The 25,267-nt window shown below is 43.6% G+C and overlaps 1 protein-coding gene across 1 annotated transcript in view; it reads right to left on the bottom strand.

Annotated features, from left to right (window-relative positions):
• The window catches only part of VSIG10L2 (V-set and immunoglobulin domain containing 10 like 2), a 42,902-nt gene extending 22,204 nt beyond the window's left edge, over positions 1-20,698 (bottom strand). Inside the window, exons 1-6 of the mRNA XM_066609285.1 lie at positions 20,624-20,698; positions 18,459-18,537; positions 11,298-11,402; positions 6,455-6,775; positions 3,658-3,933; positions 1,732-2,007 (exon numbers count right to left, since the gene is read on the bottom strand). Coding sequence (XP_066465382.1) covers positions 1,732-2,007; positions 3,658-3,933; positions 6,455-6,775; positions 11,298-11,402; positions 18,459-18,537; positions 20,624-20,698 — 1,132 coding nt within the window. The remainder of the gene's footprint in view (positions 1-1,731; positions 2,008-3,657; positions 3,934-6,454; positions 6,776-11,297; positions 11,403-18,458; positions 18,538-20,623) is intronic.
• Between the last annotated feature and the right edge of the window lie 4,569 nt (positions 20,699-25,267).

Below are 25,267 nucleotides of genomic sequence, written 5' to 3'. Positions count from 1 at the left end.
GTCCGGGGAGCGGCGGGGGAGAGCGAGGAGGAAAGGAGGGGAGATCTCTCTCCTGCCCCGCTCCCCGCCGCAACTCACCTGTCACCCGCGCCGGCCCCCGAATCTTTAGAGACGAGCGGGAAGTTACTCGGCTAAGGCACTACTCGCTCGAGTAATGTGCCTTAGCGAGTATACTCGCTCATCTCTAGTCATTATATATCACTAGTCATACATATGTCACCAGTGATATCTATAATGTTGACACACGACACCAGTAATACCTATGTTACCAGATAAGACCAGTGAAACATACAATGTCACCAGTGAAACACACAATGTCACCAGGGATACCTATAAATGACACCAGGGACACATGTAATGTCACCACACATCACTATTGAAACTTACGTCACAATTAAAACCATATAATGTCACCACAAGTCACAAGTGAAATGTACAATGCCACTAGTAATACCTAGAATGTCACAAATCATACATATAATGTCACCAGTGATACATGAACATAACGTCACTACAGATAACCAGTGGTACATGTAACATCATCAGTGAAACATACATAGTCCCTATACGTCAGTGATAGATATAATGTTGATACACGTCACAAGTAATACCTATATTACAGCACATCACCAGTGCAACATACAATGTCACCAGTCAACACACCTTACCAGTCATACATATGTCCCCTATAATACATATCACCACACAATGACTCACTTATAATAAATAGGAAATTAAATCCATTATTATCTTGTGCCACGACAGGTAACAAGTGGTCTCTAGAGATAAGAACAGGCAGACCCCCTCCCCCTAGTGCCAGGGGGTGATCACCCTACAGTGTAAATGCAATGCACTTCCCCATAATTCATTCATTCCTTTTTTTCATACATTTACATAAATATGATAAAAGATTACCTCCAGCATACAGAACTGTGGAAGTGGTACTGTGCATTAGGGTGTGTTCACACATTGCTGTAGATTTCGTCACAGATCTGCTGCAGATTTCACCCCTTCATTCAATTTAAATGGAAAGGGTGAAAACTGCAGCAAGCTCTGCAACAAAATCCACAGCACATCAGTGAAGTGTGAATGCAGCCTTAATATACATAGGCAATAAGACAATAAAATTCAGCATACAGAACAAGAGAAACTGAAGATGATTACACATTATCACAATCAAACAACTGATGAACACATATGGGCAAGGGTTTACTGGTCTCTACCACCAGATAACAATGCTTTATTAGTCCATATATGCGGCTGCCAGTACTGTAGCAATCAGGAAGCTCCCACCCAGTTCTGCAACTTTCTAATCTAGTATCAATTCCTCACCATTTTCAGAATCTCTGCTTGTTTTCAGTGTATGAAAGCATTGTGATTTACAGCTAAAGCAAACAGACTTGGTCCTGGACCTCAGTGATCTGCCAAGACTGCAGACTGTTACATTGTAGCAGGCTATCAGAACTAGATATTTATGTAGCTGTATACCTTTCATGATTGTCTAGGCTGCTACGATTGTAGCAAATTCTGAGCTGTAAAAAGTATTTGGAGTGTGTGGGTTCTTCACCTCGGCATATAAACAAAAATGTTCCCCTTCACTGGCAGCAAGCAGAAAATTTGACTTTCATGATGAATTGAAACCTGAGTATATTATAAAGTTGCAGATTGTCTCATTATAAAATAACATAAAGCCCCACTACTTATTGTGCAAGTCCGGGGCAGCGCACTTACAATAGACAGTGAGAATGATGGTACTTTGGGTACGTGTGTTGAGATGGTTGTTCTGTGCCAAGCAGGTGTACAACCCTGTCTGGCTCCGAGAGATTTTCGGAATGATGTACATCTGACCGGTGGACATCTGAGAGTTGTTATAAAACCAGACATAATGGCATGGAGGATTTGAAGAAGCTGAACAGTTCAGAGTGACTTCTTCTAGCTCGTTGGCAGCAAAACCATTCTCACTTATGGCATATGGCTTGATGGAGATTTCTGGTTCATCTGGGCCGTCTAGAAGATAAAGCGGATATGCCAATACTTGCAAGATTTTTTTTCTAAAGAATATTCTCAAAGCATTTTATAGGTTACTATACAGTGCAGTCACTGGGTTCATATATTATTTATCCTGTACTTATACTTCAGAGCTGCACTCACTATTTTGCTGGTGGAGTCACTGTGTACATACATTACTTATCCTGTGCTGCTCCTAAGTTACATCCTGTATTATACTCCAGAGCTGCACTCACCATTCTGCTGGTGGAGTCACTGTGTACATATATTACTTATCCTGTACTGATCCTGAGTTACATCCTATATTATACTCCAGAGCTGCACTCACTATTCTGCTGCAGGAGTCACTGTGTACATACATTACTTATCCTGTACTGATCCTGAGTTACATCCTGTAGATCCTTTTTTATTATAAAAGTGAAAAACATAACAATAAACAGAACATAAATATCGCTCACTTGGCATAAGACATAAACATAAAACAAAAGCAAATAATCACTTATATTAACTGTACTTTGCCTTACTGCAGGACAAAGGGGACAAAAGCAAAAGGTCCATCTGGTCCAAATAATATATACAGCACACTACACCAACCTGCACTCCAAAACTACACTCACTCATCCTCACCAATACATATACACTACATACTACATATAACAATATACACACATGTAAGAAAACATCCCTAACTCACAGGATCCAGCCTGAAATCCCAAAAAAGAAGAAAGAAAACTTGACTAACAACTGAAAATCCATGCCAAATGAATTATATAATAATAACAATAATACTAACAAGAATAACAAAAGTAGTAGTAATAATAATAATAATAATAATAATAATAATAACAACAACAACAACCCAATACCCTTTATTTATTTTGTTTGTTTCTTAATTTTTATTTTTTTTTGTGATGCCCACCACCTAAAGAACAAAACCTTACATAATCCTAAACTAACCATATAACCAGACCAAACCACCACACCCCCCACCCAAAACCCCTATGGTGCAGCCTGGGAGCCACGCCTGCATCCCAAGTCCGTGCTCAATGTCTATGTCCAGGACGAGCCAAGCTGCACCAGAAAACACGCCCTGCCCGCTGCAGCCTGAGGACCACGCCCGCACCAACAGTCCGTGCCCAGTGTTCATTGTCCGGGACGTGTCAAGCTACGGCTAAGGCATATATCCCCCCTCCCCCCAATAAACCCCCACCCAACCTATCTATAACCCCTAACCCTATATACAAAACAAAACATAACATAGCATATAACATCTCTTATACTACACAACTACAACCCAACACTACATATTAATACCCGAAAGCCTAAGGTTTAGTTACCTGCAGCCGTACATACTTTATCTTTGACCGAAAACAAAAACTCTACTAGTGTCACACACAGCCCTCCACAAGGAGCCGGCGGCCGGGTGAGTGCGTGCCCCGCAGAAAATTAGGACATGCCGCGGTTTGTTTGCCGCGCGAGATTTCGCGCGGCCAAACCGCGGCCGTCTGCATAGGAGTGCATATTTTAATGCACTCCTATGCAAACTTTCAGCGGCGGAAATCCCGCGGGAATTCCGCTCGTGTGCAGGCGGCCTAAAGCAGATGGACAGCTCTGCTACATCTATATTTAAACAAGGCAGTGAGGACTTACAGATAACATCCAGGTAAAGCCTTCCGCTGGTCTCTTCATTGACCATATTCCTAACTGTGCAGGTGTACCAGCCGGTATGAGCCCGTGTGGCTGGATCCAAGGCAAGGATACTTTCGTTGCCTTCGTGTACAGTAAATGTCCCATCTAATATCAGGTGCCTCTGCCAAATGAAGCTTATTGGTCCAGTCCCAAACGGAACTGTGCATGACAACTGGACTGGTGATCCTTCTACTGGCGTTTGCTCGTCAATTTGTAGATTGGGCCTTTCAACTGGCACTAAAATACAAAAATAATAAGCCAAAGATTAAATTCATTTTAATGCAAAGGGCCTGTCCAGACTTTACACTGTACATAGCTTGTATGGCTGAAAGAAAGACATCTGTCCATCTACTCCAGCCTGTGATACTGCAATGTTGATCCAGAGGAAGGCAAACCCCCCCACCAAGAGGCAAAAGTCGATTATCTTCATCTTAGAGAGGAAACTTGCTTCTCAACTCCAAATAGGACAGTCAGAATAGCCCTTGGATCAACAATCCATCTTCAGTAAGCAGTCACTCTAACTTGTTATATTGTTACACTCAAGAGAGGCATCCAGACCTCTTTTAACGCATTATCTGCCACGTCAGTTATATTTAACTCATGTTAGTTTTGAACCTGAAGCCTCGTGGGTTATATATATCTCACACGTCTTTTTACCTTGGAAGCTAAGGCCCCAAGAAAACTACTTTTTCTAGTGTGGCAGTCAATGTGTTAAATTCTTTCAGCCATGTAAATGAGTGATAGAATAATCCTCCACAGTGCCACCTATTGAAATGGTAGCTACCCTATACATCCATATCCAACCTTGCAGAATGACTAGGGACGTGAGCCAAGCCAGAATATACATGTACATACAGCTGTTTCAGGGTTCTTGCCTCTCATCAGTATACAGTTGGATTCTGGTTTGGCTTTCTGGAAGTTCACCACGACAACTTCCTTGGGCAGAGAGCTTCATAGTCTCACTGCTCTTACAGAAAAGAACCCCTTCTATGTTGGTGTAGAAACCTTCTTTCCTCTAGACATTACAGCCCTGGGTATAAATAGATGATGGGAGAGATCTCTATATTGTCCCCTGATATATCTATACATTGTAATTGGGTCGGCCTTCCGACATCTTCTAAATCGAAATAGCCCCACATTTCTGGATATTGTAGTCCGCACATTCCATTTATTACTTTAGTTGCCTATCTATTAACCCAATCAAGCTCTGATATGTCCTTCTCATATGGCCATGTTGATAGAGAAAGACACGTTGAAATGTATTATATCATGGTCACTATTTCCCAGGTGCCCCCCCATTTGTATCCCTGATATTCTGTCAGTCATTTTGGTTAATATTATGTGCAAAATGGCCAAACCTCTAGTTGGGTCCTGTAGACATTGGGAAAGGTAATTATCTCTAGTTGGTAACTAAACGTTTTTCCTTTATGAGATCCCCAGATTTCGGCTTCCCAGTTTATATCTGGATAATTAGTCTCCCATAACAATTACCTCTTTGTGATTTGCTGCTTCATTTATTTGACTTACTAATAGATTTTCAGTGGTTTCCGTTATATTTGGTGGCCTGTAGAAAACCCCTATGAGGATTATATTATTGCTTTTCCCTCCATGTATCTCTATACATAAAGACTCCACATGCTCATTACCCTCACATATATCTTCATGTAGTGTGGGCTTTACACTGGACTTTACATAAAGACAAACCCTATCACTTTCCGTTTTTTAAGATCCCTTCTGAACAAACTGTAATGCTGTAGGTTAAAGGGGATCTGTCACCTATTTCTAGACCTATAAGCTAAGCTTATGGGATGAAAGTAGGTGACCCGCTGAATGCGAAGTAGTGTTATACTTAGGTCCCACGTTGCTCCCCTGGTATGAGCGCTGAAAGCCACCGCTCAATGCACTGAGTGGCGCTGCTAAATAGTCCCCCCATTCTGATTTTAGCACTCACACCGGGGAAATGATTGCCAAGGTAAGTATAACACTTACATCTACAAACCCAGCGGGTCACCTACATTCAGTCCATAAACCTAGCTTATCAGGCAAAAAGTAGGGGACAGACTCTCTTTAGTTTCAATGGGTTTTATTGAAAATTTCTATATAAATATTAGTGCTGTACAACATTCTTAATTCCCTGCGCAGGGGGCCAATTATTACTGACTTGAAGTACTGTAATTTTATTAACATCGTACTCGCACAAATGAAGTACCTGGAAAGGGGTAACAAAGGGTATATAAGATGGGGTTGTCAAGGATCAATATCAATTCTCTAATGATTATATACTATGTATCAATGGTTGGTTTCTGTGACAAAGTCTCTTTAACGACCCAGTCACAGTTTTCATCCAGCCAGGTCTCAGTTATTCCCACTATGTCATGATTTTCCTCAGACATTATTACTTCCAGTTCATTAATTTTAGTGGTCAGACTTCTAGCATTGGTCAGCATGCAATCTATACATTTTGGCCTTATGTACCTCAAATGTAATCAATTTAAGTAAACATTCTGCAACTTCCTTTTTGCTTCACTTCCTCACCATTGCCTCTGCTTGCTGTAAATGAATTGAAAAGTTCAGAGGCTGAACTTCCATTTTAGTTATAAAGCTGATAATTTGCTACAATGAATCAGAAGTAGCCCTCATTTCTCTTCTGTTCTGGACTCCCAGTTAATAACATCTATCCACACTGATATTGCAACAAACTGCCCCTACAGTATGTGAGGAATCGGGAAATATAAAAGACAGCTGAAAAACTGTTTACCTAGAACGGTGAGGTCAATATACACTGTACGGGGGTTTATGTACATCCCTTCCCTGAATGCCATACATGTGTACCGTCCCTCAGCCCTTAGCTGCAGCTTGTCTATGACCAGAGAGCTGCCGGCTAATGTCACGATGCCCAGAGGCGACACTTCCTGAAAGACTTTATTCTTGAAAGCAATGGGAATCGCATGATCCGTCCCAAGGATGATAAATGTCCAGACGAAAGCGAAGGATGCATCAATGTTTCCGCATGTCAGCTCCACAGACCGATCCAGGATCCCACTTACTGTCAGGACCTTCTCAAGATTGAAAACGTCACCTGAGTGAAAAAAAAGGCAAAACACAACAATCAGGATGAGGAAAAAGAAATACTATGCAGTTGTACCGCCTGAACATGCCGTTATCTACTCTCACTTGCCAAGAGTCAATCGCACTGAACATTAATGTGCTCAATGTGTTCTAAATGATAAATTTCACAAACTAGAATAGACGGCCTCGTGTTTTTGCAACATTGTTTATTGCAAAATGCGGTATTTTATTAGAATCATAAATTGATATTCTGTCTATCCACCGTGCTTTACATTACAAATTGCTTGCTCTGATTCACTGTTTAACCCTTTCCAATCCACTGTCTGACGTCTGAAGACATTACGATTTAAGGCTGTACAGCTCCGATGTTGGAAGACATCCGTCGGGGTTCTCTTCCTGTATATTGCCAGCCTCTCTGCTGTCGGAGCCTATCCAACGTGTCACCTCATGCAGTACTGGCTTTAGTCAGCATATAGCGCCGTTGTATAACGGCAGAAAAAGAGTAAGCCCCCTAGGAAACCAGGATAGAAATTGGATTGGAAAGGGTTAAACTACAACATGTTGTATTGTGAAATATGTGGGCTCTCCTTATACTGCACAGGACCTTTAGGCCTCATGTCCACGGGGAAAATAAGAATTAAAATCCGCAGCGGATTTTAACTCTTCTCCCGCGCGTATCCGCACCCCATAGGGATGCATTGACCACCCGCGGGTAGATAAATACCCGCGGATCGTCAATAAAAGTGATTTTAAAAAAAATGGAGCATGAAAAAATCTGGACCATGCTCCATTTTCATGCGGATCTCCCATTCTTCTATTGAAGCCTATGGAAGCCGTCCGGATCCGCGGGAGACCTAAAATAGGAATTTAAAAGAATTTACTCACCCGCAGCGGGCCGGGAAGGTCTTCTCTTCCTCACGGCCGCATCTCCCTTGCTTCGGTTTGGCGGATGTGCTCGGCGCATGCGCGCGGCACGTCGACGACGTGCTGGCGACGTGCCGCCGGCGTGAGGAATTCATCCGCCGGCCGAAAAAGAAGATCCGGCCGTGAGGAAGAGCAGAGCTTCCCCACCCGCTACGGATAGGTAAATTCTTATAAATTCTTATTTTCAGCGCTCATGTCCGCGGGGCAGGAGGGACCCGCTACGGATTCTACATGTAGAATCCGTAGCGGGCCCGATTTTCCCCGTGGACATGAGGCCTTATCCTTTGTATCTGATCTGCCGCTTTGTTTACTGCAGAAGTGATGCATGTAAACAATAGCAGACCGTTATCAACAACTTTCAGCATGCATAGAGCTGTTTACGGAGCAGCGCTGTAGCTTCGCCCACAGCTCACAGGTCCTAAAACTTACTGGCACCAACCTCCCTCTCACTCAGAGAGCCAGAGAACGCTGCTGAAGCCGACAGACAGGCTCGTCTGGCGCTCTGAACTGCACATGAACAATACAGCGCAACGCTTGAGCTCTTGTTCTCCCATCATGCACTGCTCACAGGATGTTGAAGGCTATGCATAGGGGAGGAAGTAGCAAATGCGGACAATATATTTCTGGCATTCTCCTCTTCATCATCAAACGAATCTGAGCCCCCTGTACACCTGAGAAGGCGTCCAAGGACTGCCCCTTCAGAGGACTCCGATTCTTTAAATGCTTAGTGGATTATCCCAGGAAACTTCAGACCCCCGATCCCTGACTGTATGGGTATTCAGTGATACAATTTAATACAGCAGGGCTCAGAGGGTGGACTTTTTTTTTGTTACCCAAACTAATTTATATGTGCAGAATTTCATCCAAAAAAACCCAACTCCAGTTTTGCAAAACCCTGCAAATAGACCCCAGTGGATGCATCAGAAATCTCAAAACTTTGGGGCACTGTATTATGTATGGAGCTAGTAAAGAAGCCCAGCATCAGGGTCTACTGGAGCTTGGATATTTTATACCACACCCCAATGTTCCGCATTGCTTGCGCACGCAAAATCGCTTGCGCATACCACAGAGAAAAGAACCAATTGGTTTCAATGGGTTCCCTCACATTCTGCATTTTTGTGCTCAATTTTCCCTTGCACGAAAATATATGCGACATACTCTATTTTTTTGTGCACACAAGGCACCATGGGAGAGTTTGGGGGCATGCAAATGCACACCCTTTCCGCTCAAAATCGTGCACCGAACTGCACGATTTTGCGGTGTTAATTGATAACACCGGGAACTAATTAGGCTGCCAGTTAGCCAGTGTAATCACGACGCGGGTGTGTCCTGCGCTGATGTGAACAGACTTGACAGCATAGAAAAGTACAGTAGAATGTGCAGATTCGCTCATAATAGCCCGCGATAGCGCTCTCTTCACAGCGCTATTACGTCATGCTACTGTGACTGTATCTACACATGCACTTGTCTGCAAGAGCCCTAAGGCGTTAAAAATGTTCTATTGTTTGGTTTTTGCACCTGGCAGGTATTACAATACACTGCAAGGCGCTTGATACTATTCTGAACTCGTTCTGTCAGATGGCTCTTTGATGATTTGTTCTGCAGCTCCTCTGTCTCTCTGTTCCTGCAGACTAATCTAAGCTTAAATCTAATAAAAATAAGATAGGTATCTCTCCTTCCTTCCCTCAAGTATCTACCTACCTCCCATCAACAGGTCTAATCCCCCTTAGTTGTCATCTCATAACCCCCCCATATCACCCTCTCCCCTCCTAAAATGTAATAAATATCCCCCCAGGTGGAATCTCGCTCACCTCTCCAGGTATAATCTCTCTCAACATCATGCTTAATTCTTCCCTGCCCCCCAGTTAACATCTTACCTGCTTCCCCAGGTATCATCTCTCCTTCCTCCAACCTTCTCCTACTTACCATCTTTCTTTCCCCTCCACTTCTCTGTATCAATTTCCGCAAGGAGTCACTTCTCCTGTCCCTTCGGGTATCACCTTTTCCTTTCTCCCAAAGTATCACCCTCGTTCCAGTATCATCACTCACCTCCAGTTGCCTTTCTCAACCCAGGATCACTTCTATTCCCTGCACTGTCAACACCCCTCTAGAGTTTCCCCCCAACTTAAAGTAAGTGTCTTCCCTAGCTGCCTGCATTATGTCCTCTGTAAACCTGCAGCACCGTTATTAGCAGCAAGAGCTGTCAGCAGCTCTTAAGGTATGTTCACACAGCGGAATCTGCATTGGATTTTTTTTGCGTATTTCACCTCTAGCCCCACAGCAGAAATCCCCAACTAAGCCATGTATTTCTGCTGCAGATTTTGCCGCGGTTTAGCATGCAGATTTAGCCATTGTCCATGTGCAAAATTCATATGCAGACTTTCTGATGCAGAGTTTGTCCGGCACTTGGTTAAGAAGTGACATGTCACTTCTTTTTTTCTGTGCCGTAAATTCGAAATCCATTAAAAAAAAAAAAAATCTGTGTCAATCTGCGCCAAAATCTGCCGTGTAAACATACCTTTACAGTGTTATAGGAACCCTACTACAACTTTTGCTGCAAGCTGCAGAAGCCACGAGAGCCGTGGGAACAGCTGCTGACAGCTCCTGCTGCTAATAACGGTGCTGTAAATGTAAGAAGGATTGGATGCGGTCCTGATTGTCAGACACAGATGACTGTCTGTACGATCAGCTGCATTTCCTTCAGCAGGATGGGGACTACAAATAGAAGCAGTGCATGCAACCAGAGAACTAGGCAACCCAGTATTAGGCGAGCATCAGTCGAACTTGCTAATTTTCTCTGTACCGGACGACAATCCAGGGTGTAGGGGGTGTCCCAAATCATCCCTCATGATAGATGTTGGGGTAAAGAAGGATAAGGCAGTTTGATTTCATGTCCAATGCTTTTCTCATAGGAGATAAGCCACTGTCAGAGGTTTACAGCACCAGTTTATTCTTCTCTGCCTACTGAGAACGCATGCACACTTGGAAAAGTCAAGCATGCATGGGGAGAGATTGTGAAGAATAGCTGCGAGCAGCTATCTAAGTTGTATGACCACCTTAAAACATAGAAAGTAAATGTTCACTATTATCTTGTCTAACAAGAATGTTTGGTTTCGACCCATGAGCTGATACGACCCCCAACTTTTGCTTGAACAGCGCATATCCCCTCACTGTACAGGAGCTATGGCCCAAGTCATAGCACCCCTACTGAAATCAACACTCCCACCCAAGTGAAAAAAGGCAAAAGTTACGTTACATGGTGCTCCTTTAAGTGTCTCCTTTAGATACCCCCATAGATTTGAGCCTCAGATGTTCCCTAGGTCCAGGTGGCCATAATACATAGTGGCTAAATTTTTGATATTTGAAATTGAAGTAAATGGTAACTTGCAGCTAATTCCCCAGATTTTCTATAGTTCAGCACTACCAAGTCAACACTGAAGAATTTCTGTACTACCCCACCACTGGAGAGGGTCTATAGAATGTACAGAAGTGACCCATACATTCTAGCAACTAGTTGGTGGTCTCAGTTCATATAACCACCCACCAGATGACATGTGCTGGACCTTCATCTGCAGCTTACATGATCTCAGTCCTTATTTAGTACTCACCCAATGTCAGCGTGTGAAGGGCACAAAGAATTGCCAACAACTTCTGAAGTTTACAATTCCTGGTCAGACCATAATCCATTCCCCCATGTCGCACCTGGATGAAACCTAAAAGAAGAAGTTCTCAGATAGTTGCATAGATTATCCTCTGCCAAGCTGGCCCTACATCCACTGCAATCACTACTGATGGAATGTGCTCAAAATTTCCGTACTCCATTGACTATTGTGTTTCAGGCAATAAATTATTCAGCGCGAACCTTTAATCGTGTTTCTGTTACACACTGTTGTCCTATCGTAATGTATAATGCAGGAGCCGGGGCAGCGCTCCCCTAAACCTGAAACCGCCGGCCTCAAGTCTTTTCTTTAGCTCGGATATTAATCTTTAAGGTTATTAAGGTAAGTGGATAAAGTGATAGCATCTGTCCAAAGCAAACAAGAAAAGAAAGGTAAAAAAAGACCACGGACCATACCGCTGGTCATACAAGCCGTCCTCTCTTGTCAAGCTGATTGTTCGCTTCATAGTTGTATCTGTTTCCAGGAAAGCTGAATGACAGTCTGTATGGCTGCAATTCTAGACCGAAAAGGGCGACCCTGCAATTTTCCAAGACGTCTGTTAATTTATACAGTAATAGATACCAAGCGCATATATAACTGCATCACCAGGGAGATTTGCCTTTCAGGAGCCTGGAAAAGATGGCTTAGAAGCTCTGCTCGGGATGTAATGGCAGCCATATTGATTTCATTCTGACTTTATTGACTACTTAATGACACTATATGTCAAATGTGATTGTTCTCAGCAAGAAAAATCAAGTAATCTTGTAGATGTGATACCTTTTAATGGCTAACAAAAAGACATGATGTTATAGCGAGCTTTCGAACCAACGCAGGGTTCTTCTTCAGGCTTACACTATATGTAGACACACTGTTATGATCTAGTGCAGGACTGGAGTCACCTCTTGTAGCCACTACTGGAGAGAAGCATGGTCAAGGAGTAGCCAAGGTCTGGTATATGAGATCGTGGTGCAGTACAGAGGGTTCAGGCAGGAGAGTCATCAGGAGATAGCTGAGGTCTCGTACACAAGATGACGGTGCAGTACAGAGGGTTTAAGCAGGAACATAGTCGAGCGGAATAGCCAGGGTTTGGTACATGGGATGGGTGATCAGTTGTAGAGGAGCAGATATGCGGGAAGATAGCTTGGTTAGATGCACAGGGCACAATAAACACGCAACTGTAGTGATCTAGAGTCCCTTTAACACTTGCTTTCTCATGTGGATTGTCTTTGTGTGTTTGTTTACATTTGTGTTGGTCTTTTGTCATGTATGTGGTGACTTTTTTAAGGTTGTCCTTAAGTCGATCTTTCTTGTTGGTGTCACCAGACTTTTGTATATACCCATGACCCTAACCTGCTCTGTGTGGTGTGATTGGTCAGGGTATAGGTCAGGGGCAGAGATAGTCAGTTAGAAGTAGTTGAGAGATGTAGTCGATGGAGGAGGATGTGTGCAAAGGAGGCTGATGCTCTGATGCTTCCATCTGGGATAAGCCCAGGCTCATCTTGTTTAGTCATGGGATGCAACCGCTCCGGGGATCTGAAGTCAGAAACAGCTCTGGGAGGAGTTGTGGTAAACGTTACATACTCACCTGCCTAACTACTAAGTTGAGGGACAAGTCTGGCGTGAGAGTCTGCCCCACAAATACTGCTAGGTCAGCGAGGAAAGGGCTTACTAAGTAGTGAAAGACTGTTAATGTTTTCCCCTCCATGTCAGGAGCGCTCTCCCAAGAATTCCCTATCAGATAACTGAGACTGATGCGACTGTATTTTGGGGATGGAGTGTATGTCTAACACAAGGGTATCAGAGGTTGTACTGGAAAACATGTGCCAGAGGTATGGTACCCAAGACTGTGCAATTTGTTCTTGGAAAATCAAAGTTGGTAATGTGGAATAAAAAAACGTGTGCTTCTGGTTTAAACTGTACTTTAATTATGGACTCTTATTTGATTCTGATGATTCCTTTATCTAAGAGGCACTGGTGTCACGTGAATAGTTGAATTATGATATCTATCCACATGGCTGCTAACTTTTACCCCTGCGAGTGGTCGGACTAGGCCCCGTCTGGATGAGTCGGGAGGAGACAGTAGAGTCACCGTGAATGACCATATTATTGCCTGTTGTCTCCCCAACTGAAGGTCTGAACCTGGACGCTGCAGAAGGAAACCACCCCTTTGCCCCCCCACACACACTATTTATTAACCCCTTAGTGACCAAGCCTCTTTGAACCTTAATAACCAGGCCAAATTCTGGAAATCTGGCGTATCACTTTAACATAAAATAACTCCGTAACAGTTTTCGATATCCAAGTAATTCTGACATTGTTTTTTTGCCACATATTGTATTTAGGTGGAACAAAATGGATGGTTAGAATTGGTTTATATTTATTAAAAGCGTCAAAATTGGGAACATTTTCCAAAAATTTCATTTTTTCACATTTTCAACTGCAATAGGTCAAATATGTGCAAACATACTGCATAAAGTTTTGATGAGATATATGTTTTCATCTGTTTACTTTATTCTGGAAGCTTAGTTTAAAACGTTAGTTTTTTTTAACCATTTAGAAGACGTACAAATTTTACATTAATTATTAAAATTTTGAGGAACATTTTATTTTCCTACACCAAGCCAAGATTGCAAAGGCTCATAGGTGTCAGAATAATAGATACGCCCACAAATGAGCCAATTATAAAAAATACACCCCTTAATGTATTCACTGAGGGGTTTCACGAGTATTTTGACCCCACAGTTTTTTTTCAGGAGTTAATACAAATTTAGAGGAGAAAAAATAAAATTTTCTATATTTGCAAATACCGTATATACCGGCATATAAGGCGACGGGGCGTATAAGACGACCCCCCAACTGTCACCTTATACGCCGGTATACAGTGGAGAAAAAAAAAAAAATTCATTACTCACCTCCCACGGCGTTCTGTCGCGCTCCGGCAGGCTGTCGCTCGCTCCTCGTCCCCGCCGCAGCATAGCTTTCTGAATGCGGGGCTTGAAATCCCCGCTTCCAGAAAGCTAATACACACGCCGGCAGCCATGACATCATTGAATGGCTGTGATTGGCTAAAGCACACGTGGCTTCAGCCAATCACACTATTCAATGACATCATTGAATGGGTGTGATTGCTAACACGTGCGCCTTCAGCCAATCACAGCCATTCAATGATGTCATTGAATAGTGTGATTGGCTGAAGCCACGTGTGTTTTAGCCAATCACAGCCATTCAATGCTGTCATGGCTGCCGGCGTGTGTATTAGCTTTCTGGAAGCGGGGATTTCAAGCCCCGCATTCAGAAAGCTATGCTGCGCTGGGGACGAGGAGCGAGCGACAGCCTGCCGGAGCGAGCGACATCCTGCCGGAGCGCGACAGAACGCCGTGGGAGGTGAGTAATAAATTTTTTTTTTTTACACTTTTTTTTTTTTGTATTACCGGCGCATAAGACGACCCCCGACTGCAGAGCAGATTTTTCGGGGTTCAAAAGTCGTCTTATACGCCGGTATATACGGTATGTAATTTTAAGAAAACATATTTTTTTCTCTATAGTGCACATGAAAATGAGGATTTGCACCCCAAAATAGATACCCCTGTGTTCAGAAACATACCCGTTGTGGCCCTAATCTTCTGTCCATATGCACAACAGGGCCCAAAACAAAAGAGCAGCTGGCGGCTTTCAGAACAGACATTTTGCTTGAAGGTGTTTTAGCTTGTAGAGCCCTTGAGCGGCCAAAACGATTGAGAACCCAACAAATGACCCTATTTTGAAAACTAGACCCCTGAAGAATTCATCTAGGGGTGTACTGCGTATTCTGACCCCACAGTTTTTAAATGAATCTAAGCAAAGCAGAAGAAAAAATATGATTTTCATTTTAATTTTCTAACATTAGTAGTCATTACGAGGATTTATCAAAGAAAATGGATGCTGCTTTGATATATTTTCTGACCCGACGCTCCAGTTCGTCCCATAGATGTTCAGTGGGGTTCTGATTGGGACACTGTGCAGCCAGTGCAATCCTGGAACGTCCATATCCTCAAGCCAATGTAAAAGAGCCTTGGATTTGTAACAAGGCACGTTGTCTTGTTGGAAATATGGCCGACCATTCCCAGAGTATTAGCAGAAACCAAAAATGGCAACAGCACACAAAATAAATTTACTATCAGTAAATCTCAACCTGGGAAAGTTGGGTTCCTACCTCTCAGAATGCTCCTCTCTTGGGACTAAGCCTACAAATAAAACCAGGGAAGGTAGGATACCATTCATATGCGTCAGAAGGTAAATGGGCGGCAGGTGTGCACAACCAAGTGCAGGCAGCCAAAACTTCACAATATTTGTACAAAAAAAGATAAAATAGGTCAGCACTACCCACTGGAAATATATCCAAATAGAAACATATAGGTGCACGTTAAATCATGGCTGCAACATACAGTAGAAGCAGAAACCAAAAATGGCAACAGCACGCAAAATAAACTTACTATCAGAGGTATACATACCTATAATCAATACTCTAACCACATTAAATAATGCAGGGTTCTTGGTTGGTATATAATTTGATCGAATTACATTGGCCCATCTACCAACGTCCAGGTGACCAAGCTCTCAGATGGGTTCTAATACTAATACCAGAGTATTGTGACATTATCGGCAGCACATTATTGTCTAGAATGTCAGGGTACACCTCCGTGTCCATGGTTCTTGCCATCACATCCAACGGACTGAGACCATGCCACGTAAAACATCCACAGACCATAGCAGGATCTCCGCCATACTTAACTGTTGGCACAACACACCCAGGTAAAGGGCGTTCCCCATCACCGTCCGCACCCAGGTACGTCCATCCGATGTGAAGACGGAATATTGTGGGCATCGCATGCCGTTTGTTACTAGTACTACTAGAAAAGCCAGAGGGACGCGGGGCCGGACTGCTTCACTTCCCCCCTCCACGAGTGCCTACGACACATGGAGCGTGAGGGTGCGGCGCGGCCCGTGGAGAAGGGGGTTTATCTGTCTATGTAGTGCACTACAGTGGAATTTGGCTGCATAGGGGTTAATGTTACATTATAATGAATACATCTATGTGAGGAATATTTGGGTTGTATTGCAGTTGTTATGAGAATAATATCATATTCCAGAAGATTTCACCAGTCTGCTCCAAATTGGTTATAATGAGAAGTTTCATGCATGAAAATGTATTTGAGTTTGACTTCATCTTAGTCATTCTCTAATACCCTTCTGGTTTATTGTTAATATCACCATTAGAGACGAGCGAGCATTGCCTTTAGCGAGTATCTCCCCGCTCGAGACTGCAGGTTCGGGTGCCGGCGCGGGGGAGCGGTGAGTAGCGGCTGTCAGCAGGAGGGAGCGGGGGGAGAGAGGGAAAGAGAGATCTCCCCTCCGTTCCGCCCCGCTCTCCCCCGCAGCTCCGTGCCCGCTGCCGGCATCCGAACCTGCAGTCTCGAGCGGGGAGATACTCGCTAAAGTCAATGCTCGCTCGAGTAATTGCCTTTAGCGAGTATACTCGCTCATCTATAATCACCATACAGATATAGTTAAAGGGGTTGTCCCGCGGCAGCAAGTGGGTCTATACACTTCTGTATGGCCATATTAATGCACTTTGTAATGTACATTGTGCATTAAATATGAGCCATACAGAAGTTATAAAAAGTTTTTCACTTACCTGCTCCGTTGCTAGCGTCCTCGTCTCCATGGTTGCCGTCTAATTTTCGCCGTCTAAAATGGTCGAATGGCCAAATTAGACGCGCTTGCGCAGTCCGGGTCTTCTTATCTTCTCAATGGGGCTCCGTGTAGCTCCGCCCCGTCACGTGCCGATTCCAGCCAATCAGGAGGCTGGAATCGGCAATGGACCGCACAGAAGAGCTGCGGTCCATGGAGGGAGCAGACCCCGGCGGCTATCTTCAACCGGTAAGTATAGAAGTCACCGGAGCGCAGGGATTCAGGTAAGCGCTGAGCGGTTTTTTTTTAAAGTCCCTGCATCGGGGTTGTCTCGCGCCGAACGGGGGGGGGGGGGGGGGGTTTGAAAAAAAAACAACAACCCGTTTCGGCGTGGGACAACCCCTTTAAACATGACGCACCAATTATATGCACGACCCCCAACATCATAACAACTCATGATTGGCTTAGTATGTAATGACTCCATGATTAATCTATGTTAATGCCCAGCTGTATGCCGCTACCAAACATGTCACCTCTAACTAGATGAGAACAAACCACACTTATACTGTGTTCATTATCCAAGTACCCCAGAGCACTCTCCTAGATACATTTCCTGTGAGAAAGCTGTGTGTTGGAGTGAAGCACACATTCTGTCTGAGCATACCAATGTATAATGTTATAATGTTGAGCTTGTTAACCATTTAACTGCTAGCCATCCCCTATGAAGGTAGATTATATATATATATATATATATATATATATATATATATATATATATATATATGTTTGCCTAGGCTGATTTAAGAAACACATTTATTATTACTATAGCACAGGTGTACAGAGGCAGGATGCTTACGCTCCTGAGAATACATCATCAGCATTACATAATTACATGGCCGCCATGCTTGGGGCTACTTGCTCCCCTCAACCTCCCTTTTCCAGGGAACTTTAATTCTTGAGAAATGATTGAAAAATCGACAAAAATATGGTGAATATTTAAGATACCTCAGTTATCAAAACCAAAACAAGCAGGCCTGGTCACCCATAGCAACCAATCAGAGCTTAGCTTACATCTCTGAAGCTGCTGTGGGAAAATGAAAGCTGCTCTGTAATTGGTTGCTATGGGTGAGGGGCCGGCTGAGCTGCAGGGAGATGTTGTCTGGTGATGACAACATGATAGGATGGACTTTGTATTAGCTGGATGAGGCTGGCAGTATCAAAGTGCTAAAGACCACTTGTCTGTCATTTCGTATGTGACTTGTGAGTTACATGTAGAGCTTGACAGCACTTGTGATGTCAGTCACCGACTCTTAGCTCCACCCCTGATCACATGATGGTGATGTAATCACAGGTCCTTTATCCTCCTTGTGCACTAAATGAGAGATTACGGACGGATTACATCCCCCACAACCCCCCAGCGGCCTCAGTTGCTATGGATACAGCAGTTCTCAGTCTGGCAGTTTGTAGCTGGTTGTGAGACAGAGACCATGTTACCAGAGATGATATTTGTGGGGACATACTAAAAAGAATGAAGAAAGGGAATGAACAAAAAGAATGAACAGCATTACCAATTAGTAAAACCAAATTCCATGCCTGGTTGAAAGGAGAAAAGGATTCTGAAAACAAAAAAATGCATGAGTGGGAGATGATGCTGCTCGCAACATCTGAAGCAGGACTTCCACACCCTATGGTAGATACGCGAAAAAGAAGGTTTCCTGGCCCTGAGCATAGACGTACCGTCAGGGGTCGCTGGGGTCGCAGTAGCGACCCAGCCCCTGCCCTCAGGGGGTCCCGAGGCCGCCATCCGCATATGAACATTCAGTGCATTACCGACTAGCTGCTCTGTCTGCAGCACCGCATTGATCACGCGGCAGGCAGTGCAGCCAGCCTGAGAGTAAGCAGAGAAGAGTGGGGGGGGAGGGGGAGGCCGCCACACAGGCCAGCAGGGAATGATGATGTCATCATGAGCTGCTCCTGCATCCTGCTGGACGGCCTCTGATGCGCCTGCCTGTCCAGCTGCTATCACATGGAGAAGTGGTCCAGGGCCCTGGGGTATGCATATCTGCATATGTGTACATAGTGTGTGTGTATATATAGTATGTATATACTAAATTATATATATATGAATGAGAGAGAGAGATTACATGTGTATATATATATATATATATATATATATAGTGTGTGTGTCTATCTATATTTCTCATATCTATCTATCATCTATCTACCTCACTATCTATCTCACTATCTGTCCATCTATTTCATATTTATCTCACTATCTGTCTATTTCATATCTCTCTATCTCTGGTATAAGTTATATATCTGTGTATTAACTGTATATATTTTCACTCTTTACACACAATTAAAAAATGCATCAGAAACATGTGCGGTTATTAATAGTGTTTCCTGCTCCTTAATAACGTATGCGGTCTTTAAATACCGCATGCAGGTTTTTTTATGTGTTTTTCTTAATTTTGGTTCTAAAGTACAGCAAAAACATGAACACACTCCAAGACCACGGTCACACGGGACCGAAATTCCGCGGAAATCTCATGAAATGACCACACGGAAATACTGTGAGATTTCTGCGGCAGAAATGCAGCTTCATAACTCGCGTAGTCCGGCGCTGGTTTTAAAGTGGCTTCGCCGCCTGTATTCTGCTGCAGCCATCTTTCCGCATAGAGAAGAGAGAGGCCACCACAGAAACGGTGATACAATTGACATGCCACGGCTTTGATTGCCACGCGGCATGTCAATTTCAGCATAGCTCGGCCATGACAGACTGGAAGCAGCATGTGAACAAGATTTTTGCAAATCTCGTATACTTTGCTGCTTTGACCTATGATAAAAATTGCAGCCGGAATTTCCGTGCAGAAAATCTGTTCTGAAATTCAGTGGCAATTCCGCCCGGTGTGAGCACAGCCTAAGGCCACTCTCACATGTGTGTTCAGAAAACGCAGCTTGTAATCGTGGCATTTTTACCAGAATTTTGAGTGACGTTTTTGAACACGTGGTACAGTGTTTGACAGCGCTTTTTAATGTACGCCATCATTGTAAAAGGTGAGAAGGTAAAAAAAACATGAAACCACTAAAATTGAACAGTCAGCTCTCGAAAATCGCAGCATTAGGAGCACCGCGTTTGAATACAGGTTTGAGAAACCCCATTAAAATCAATAGGAGTGTTGTACCGCGGTTAGTACGGCACTTGGGACATTGCGCTAATAGCGGTAGAAAGTGGTATGTGTGTGTGAGTGGCCTGCGGGGCTACAAACAAATTTTCACGTGCAGCAAAAGCGTCATGTTTGGAAAGATTACGCTAAGGAGTTAGATCATGTATGGAAATTCGTTTTGCAGCTGTATGCAGCAAGATCTAGGTATAGGTACGGGGGAGGGGCCCTGAGCTGAACTTTTGCATCTGGGAACCTGAGCCTTTAGGTACGCCCCTGGCCCTGAGCATAGTCTGGGCACTTTGAAAGCTGCAGATTCAACAGCCTTCCCATCAAACATAGTATATGCAAAAGCAGGTGAAGGGCTGGGCCCTTCCTTAGCAGATCCTGAGTGGCAGTGGACAGGGCATGCGACCAGTAGGGGCACGACATTTGGCATACCAAGGATGACGTGGCCAGTCTAGTGCTATGAGGTTCATTGGTATGACCTCGATCTTGGCTTTCTTGAGGAGCCATGGTATCAGATATGTAGTGGCCCTCTATAGTCCTCTGGAGGAAGAAGGAGGAGGAGGAGGAGGAAGGACGAAGGAGGAAGAAGAAGAAGTAAGGAGGAGGAAGGAAGAAGAAGAATCATTTCTTTATCACTTCTAAGTAAACTCAGTGTCTCTGGTTTGCTAGAATTGCTTCCTGGTATTATTTTTCCTTTACATGTACACGTATTTCCTTGATACTGACAAGGGACACTGGCATCACGAATTTATTCATTCGCAATCTTCATCATATGCCTTGTGTATGCAAAAGTGGTGTCGGTGCTTGGGTCTGTATTGGGTGACAACCACCACAGCTAGAACGAATACAATATTTTCCCTCGAAATAACCCTACCAGATTCAGGCCATGACAGAGGTGTCGGTGCAAAGGTGTATAGGAAGGACAACTGGTTCCATGGGATCTCTAATGCGTCTACTGCAAATGCCATCAGATCCTCGTCTGGCAGGCCCCAATTCGTGCATAAGTTTACTCTGACAAGAATCACCTGCGACCTTGTTATAAAGAAGTTTTGCAGAAGCAATATGTATTATCAGGAATAATATACCCCAATTGTAAATTATTAGTATATTAGTCAATATTGGGGAGGACTTCTGAGACCTGAGGACTCTCTATAATCACTAAAGCCTTCAGTGACTTCTATTATACTTATAATTTACAGCAGGTGGGACGTCATATCAGGTATAATTGACTGAAGCCACATCTTACTTCTAGGTGTGATTTAAAACCCTGGAGCATATTGTGAGAGGGCAGCACCCAAACCATCATCTGAATGCATCCTTCATACATGTCCATGCCGATCTCACATTGGTTAGGTATCTTGCTTTCCAGCATGAAGTGCCCATTAAGTGCCGTCCTCGCCCAGTTCTTCTATCCTGTAAAGTGCCGGATCTGGTTACTGCAGAACTCAATACCTTAAGACGCAGGTTTGAAGTGTTATATCTCATTAGTCATTTAGGAAGAGAGTAACATTTCAGGGGATGGTGGGGTGATGGTAAATGTATAAGAACAATGATCCCAAACGGCGAAAGGACAATGACACGTGACCTTGTCACGTAAACCATGCACGTTACCATCTGTGTCATTGTACTAAAGGGTTAAGGAAGCCAAAGGAACCCTGTTCTATAGTCATGCTAAGATATTACTATGGCTCTATTTATGTGGGCGCACGCAATATCCCTCGGAGAACCTCGAACCGATGGGTGATTTACATGGATGATTTTGCTCTCAGATCCAGAGCCAAAGATAGAAAAATGGCAACGTATTATTTTTGGGCGATTTTGTTCAATTATCGCCCATTCTTTTCTATGGGAGTGAAAAAAAAAATCTCAGCGCACCCGTTTGTAAATGCGAGTTTCATGTGAGTATAATGCGATTTTTCTTTTTGTACTACTAAAATAACATGCAATCGTGTGATAGTTGCATGTGCAGCAATGCAATGTTTTTTTCTTTTAACCCTTTAATACCACAGGCGTAATTTTACGTTCTGGCTGCGGGATACTTAACGCAACAGGATGTAAACTTACGTCATGTGGATGTCGTGGATATGAAGCTGAGCCCGTGCCATTCTGCAGCGGGAGTCGGCTGTTACCGATAGCCGGCCTCCCACTGCAACAGCGGGGGTACCTTACGACAACGCGCTGTTAACCTGCTACATGCCGCAATATATGTAGATTATGAAAAATAGTGTGGGAAAAACGTAAAAAAATTGTGCATTTTCCCCTATTTCTATTTAAAAAAATCACACATATTTGGTATCATTGTGTCCGTTACGACCTGTACAATAAACATAACACACTATTTATCCTGCACACAAAAAACATTAAAAAAAAAACCCTAAAAAAACAGAGGTAAAATGCTTATTTTGTTCATTTTGCCTTCGAAAAAAATGCAATAAAAGTGATCAAAAAAGCCGCATGTAACCTAAAATGGTACCAAAAAAACCTACAACGTGCATCGCAAAAAATCAAGTCCTCACAGAGCTCTGTCCATGGAAAAAGATTAAAGTTATGGCACTTTGAAGGTAGTGATTAGAGATGAGCGAGCAAACTCGAGCGAGTATTGTCCTTAGCGAGTACCTGCCCGCTCCCTCCCGCAACACCTTGCTCACCCCTGCCGGCACCTGAATCTTTTCTCACGAGCGGGCAGGTACTTGCTAAGGACAATGCTCGCTCGAGTATTTGCCCTTAGCAAGTATGCTCGCTCATCTCTAGTAGCAATGTAAAAATATTAATAGTTTCCAAAAAAAAAGGGTTTTTAGTGTGTAAAAAAAATTACAATATTTCTGGTATCGTCGTAATCATACCGACCCACAGAAAAAATGTATTGTGTCATTTATGTGATAGACATGATGATTAGTTAGTATAAAATGTCTATCGATTTGTACTAAACTAGACGTATTATGTGTGTTTTGTGACTTCAGCCTAATGTGGAACTCTGCTGCATAAGGAAAGAGTTAAATCACAGTGTTATGTTATTGCTTGTATTCAATACTGAGTGTTTCCCCAGTCCTCCCCATCCCCCACACAGAATCTTCTTCAACAAAGAGATATCTACTTTCAGTTTCAGATTTGAGCAAATGTTTGTAAGACAAAGACTTGCTTATACATTGGAGTTGAGAGAAGGTGGGCAGGAAGGAGGGGGGATTCTATATGATCCGACAAATGAGAATCCTATATGTTACTGATGTAATCTGTTGCACGCCCATTAATGGGCAGGTGTTATGCTTTACAATAAAAGGGGCCGTCTGGGTGTCTCTGCCCAGAGAGCCATTTTGGATATGAGATTGATAGCTTGTGTCTGATCTGCTCGATGATGTGTGCACACTATACAATTTGGAAGCTACAAAATACCACGAAACCTGCTGGAGAAAACCATATCCAGTTCAGTGGCGTTTCTGGGTGCGCGGGTGGATCTGTGAGGTCAGAGCCTGGAACGTATAGAGACCGGCAGATAGCATGCGGAACTCAGGGGCCCAAAAATCTGCAGAACACGGTAAGATTGCTTTATGTAAAATCTACCGATGTGAGCTGATTTCCAACTGCTAAACTGCCTGTATCTGATTCAGACTAGACCTTCACTGAAAGGCAGGAAATAACTCTAGTTCTGTCCACCCGATTATCACCATGTTACCTGTCTAGGGGTATTTTGTATGCTGTGGCTGCTATGTCTGAGACGGTTAAAAATTGTGTATACAAGACCAAGAGATAAATTCTGTGAGGGTTAATGTGTCAGAAGGGCGGACGCGGCTGTTTAAGTCTGAGGAAGCACGCCGGAGAGAGACCCTTACTCCTAGGCAACTAGTGTGAGGTTAGGAAGATTTATGATACGCATATTTACCTTTATGATTGAGCGTGTTATGTTCTCATATGTGAAAAGGTATATACGCGGGAATATAGCCGTGCTTTGTGACGGCTGACGTCTCCAGAAGCTCTTGGTCATTGAAAATAATCATCAGTCTTTGTGTGTGTTTCAGACAGTTTAAAGAATGTGCAGTGTTTATTATTGGGGGAGGGTTGCTGATAAGAGAGTGGACTGAAGTTAAGCCACTGAGAGCATTTCTCAATTAACCCTTCCCTTCCCTTTGTCTTGTATTTTGTAGAATTAATGTGCACTGTGATCTGAGTGGGAAAGAGAGGTTATATTGGAAGGATTTGAAGAAAGCAGATTTTACAAGAGAAACACTACTGTGTCCAGAAACTTCGAATAGGATAGAATAAGCAGGTAGAATAGAATGAGGGATCAGTACAGGATGTTTTGGAATATGCAAAACATGTAGAAACGTTTTACAAAGAAAAGGATCAGGAAAAGTTGCAGAAAGGAATGTCAGGTTATGGACAGATAAGCAGAAATGAGTATGGTAAGAGACTGTAGAAAGTTTTCAGAAGACGAGCAGGAAACCCAGCAGAAAGAAAGGTGTTTTAGCTAGTTTTAGCTAGTTCTTTGGTATAATGTAGTTAAGAGATTCAAGAGAGGAAAGCATGTAGTGGGGTATGTGTATTGCTAATGAACAATGTAATGCCTTTGTGTTGACTACAGCCCCTCCCTGTAATGGCGGACGCTCTTGCAATGTTTACAACCCCACATAGTGTGACTTTGCAGCAAATTTGGTGAGCCCTGCCCCCACCCTGAAGTTACTTCCCCCCATGTGCTCACTTTCAGGGTGTGTGATGTTACTTCCGGTCCCTCCCCATCCGGGACAGGACCTGGCCCCGCCCCTTCCTCCTCCAGCGGCCATCTTGCCTCACCTGGAAGTGCTGCTGCTCCTGGCCCCGCCCATTCCTCCGGCAGCCATCTTGCCTCACCTGGGAGATTTGTAGCCCCTTTCTGCCTCTGGCGGCCATTTTGCTGCACTTGGGAGGCCTATATTCCCCAATGCCACTGTATCCAGTGCTAACCTCATGATTGTCTGAAGCAAGGTCTTGTTTGACCGGACTTTGTTACACTCCAAGATGTGGCCACTTTGGATGTGTGATAAGTTCAGGGAAACAAACCTTTTTGAAGATGCAGCTTGGGACATAGTAGATGACTAAGCTGGT

Source organism: Eleutherodactylus coqui, chromosome 6 (genome assembly GCF_035609145.1).
Source record: "Eleutherodactylus coqui strain aEleCoq1 chromosome 6, aEleCoq1.hap1, whole genome shotgun sequence".
Lineage (NCBI taxonomy): Eukaryota > Metazoa > Chordata > Amphibia > Anura > Eleutherodactylidae > Eleutherodactylus > Eleutherodactylus coqui.
Note: the sequence above shows the minus strand (reverse complement) of the source record. Positions and strands in the feature narration are given on the sequence as shown.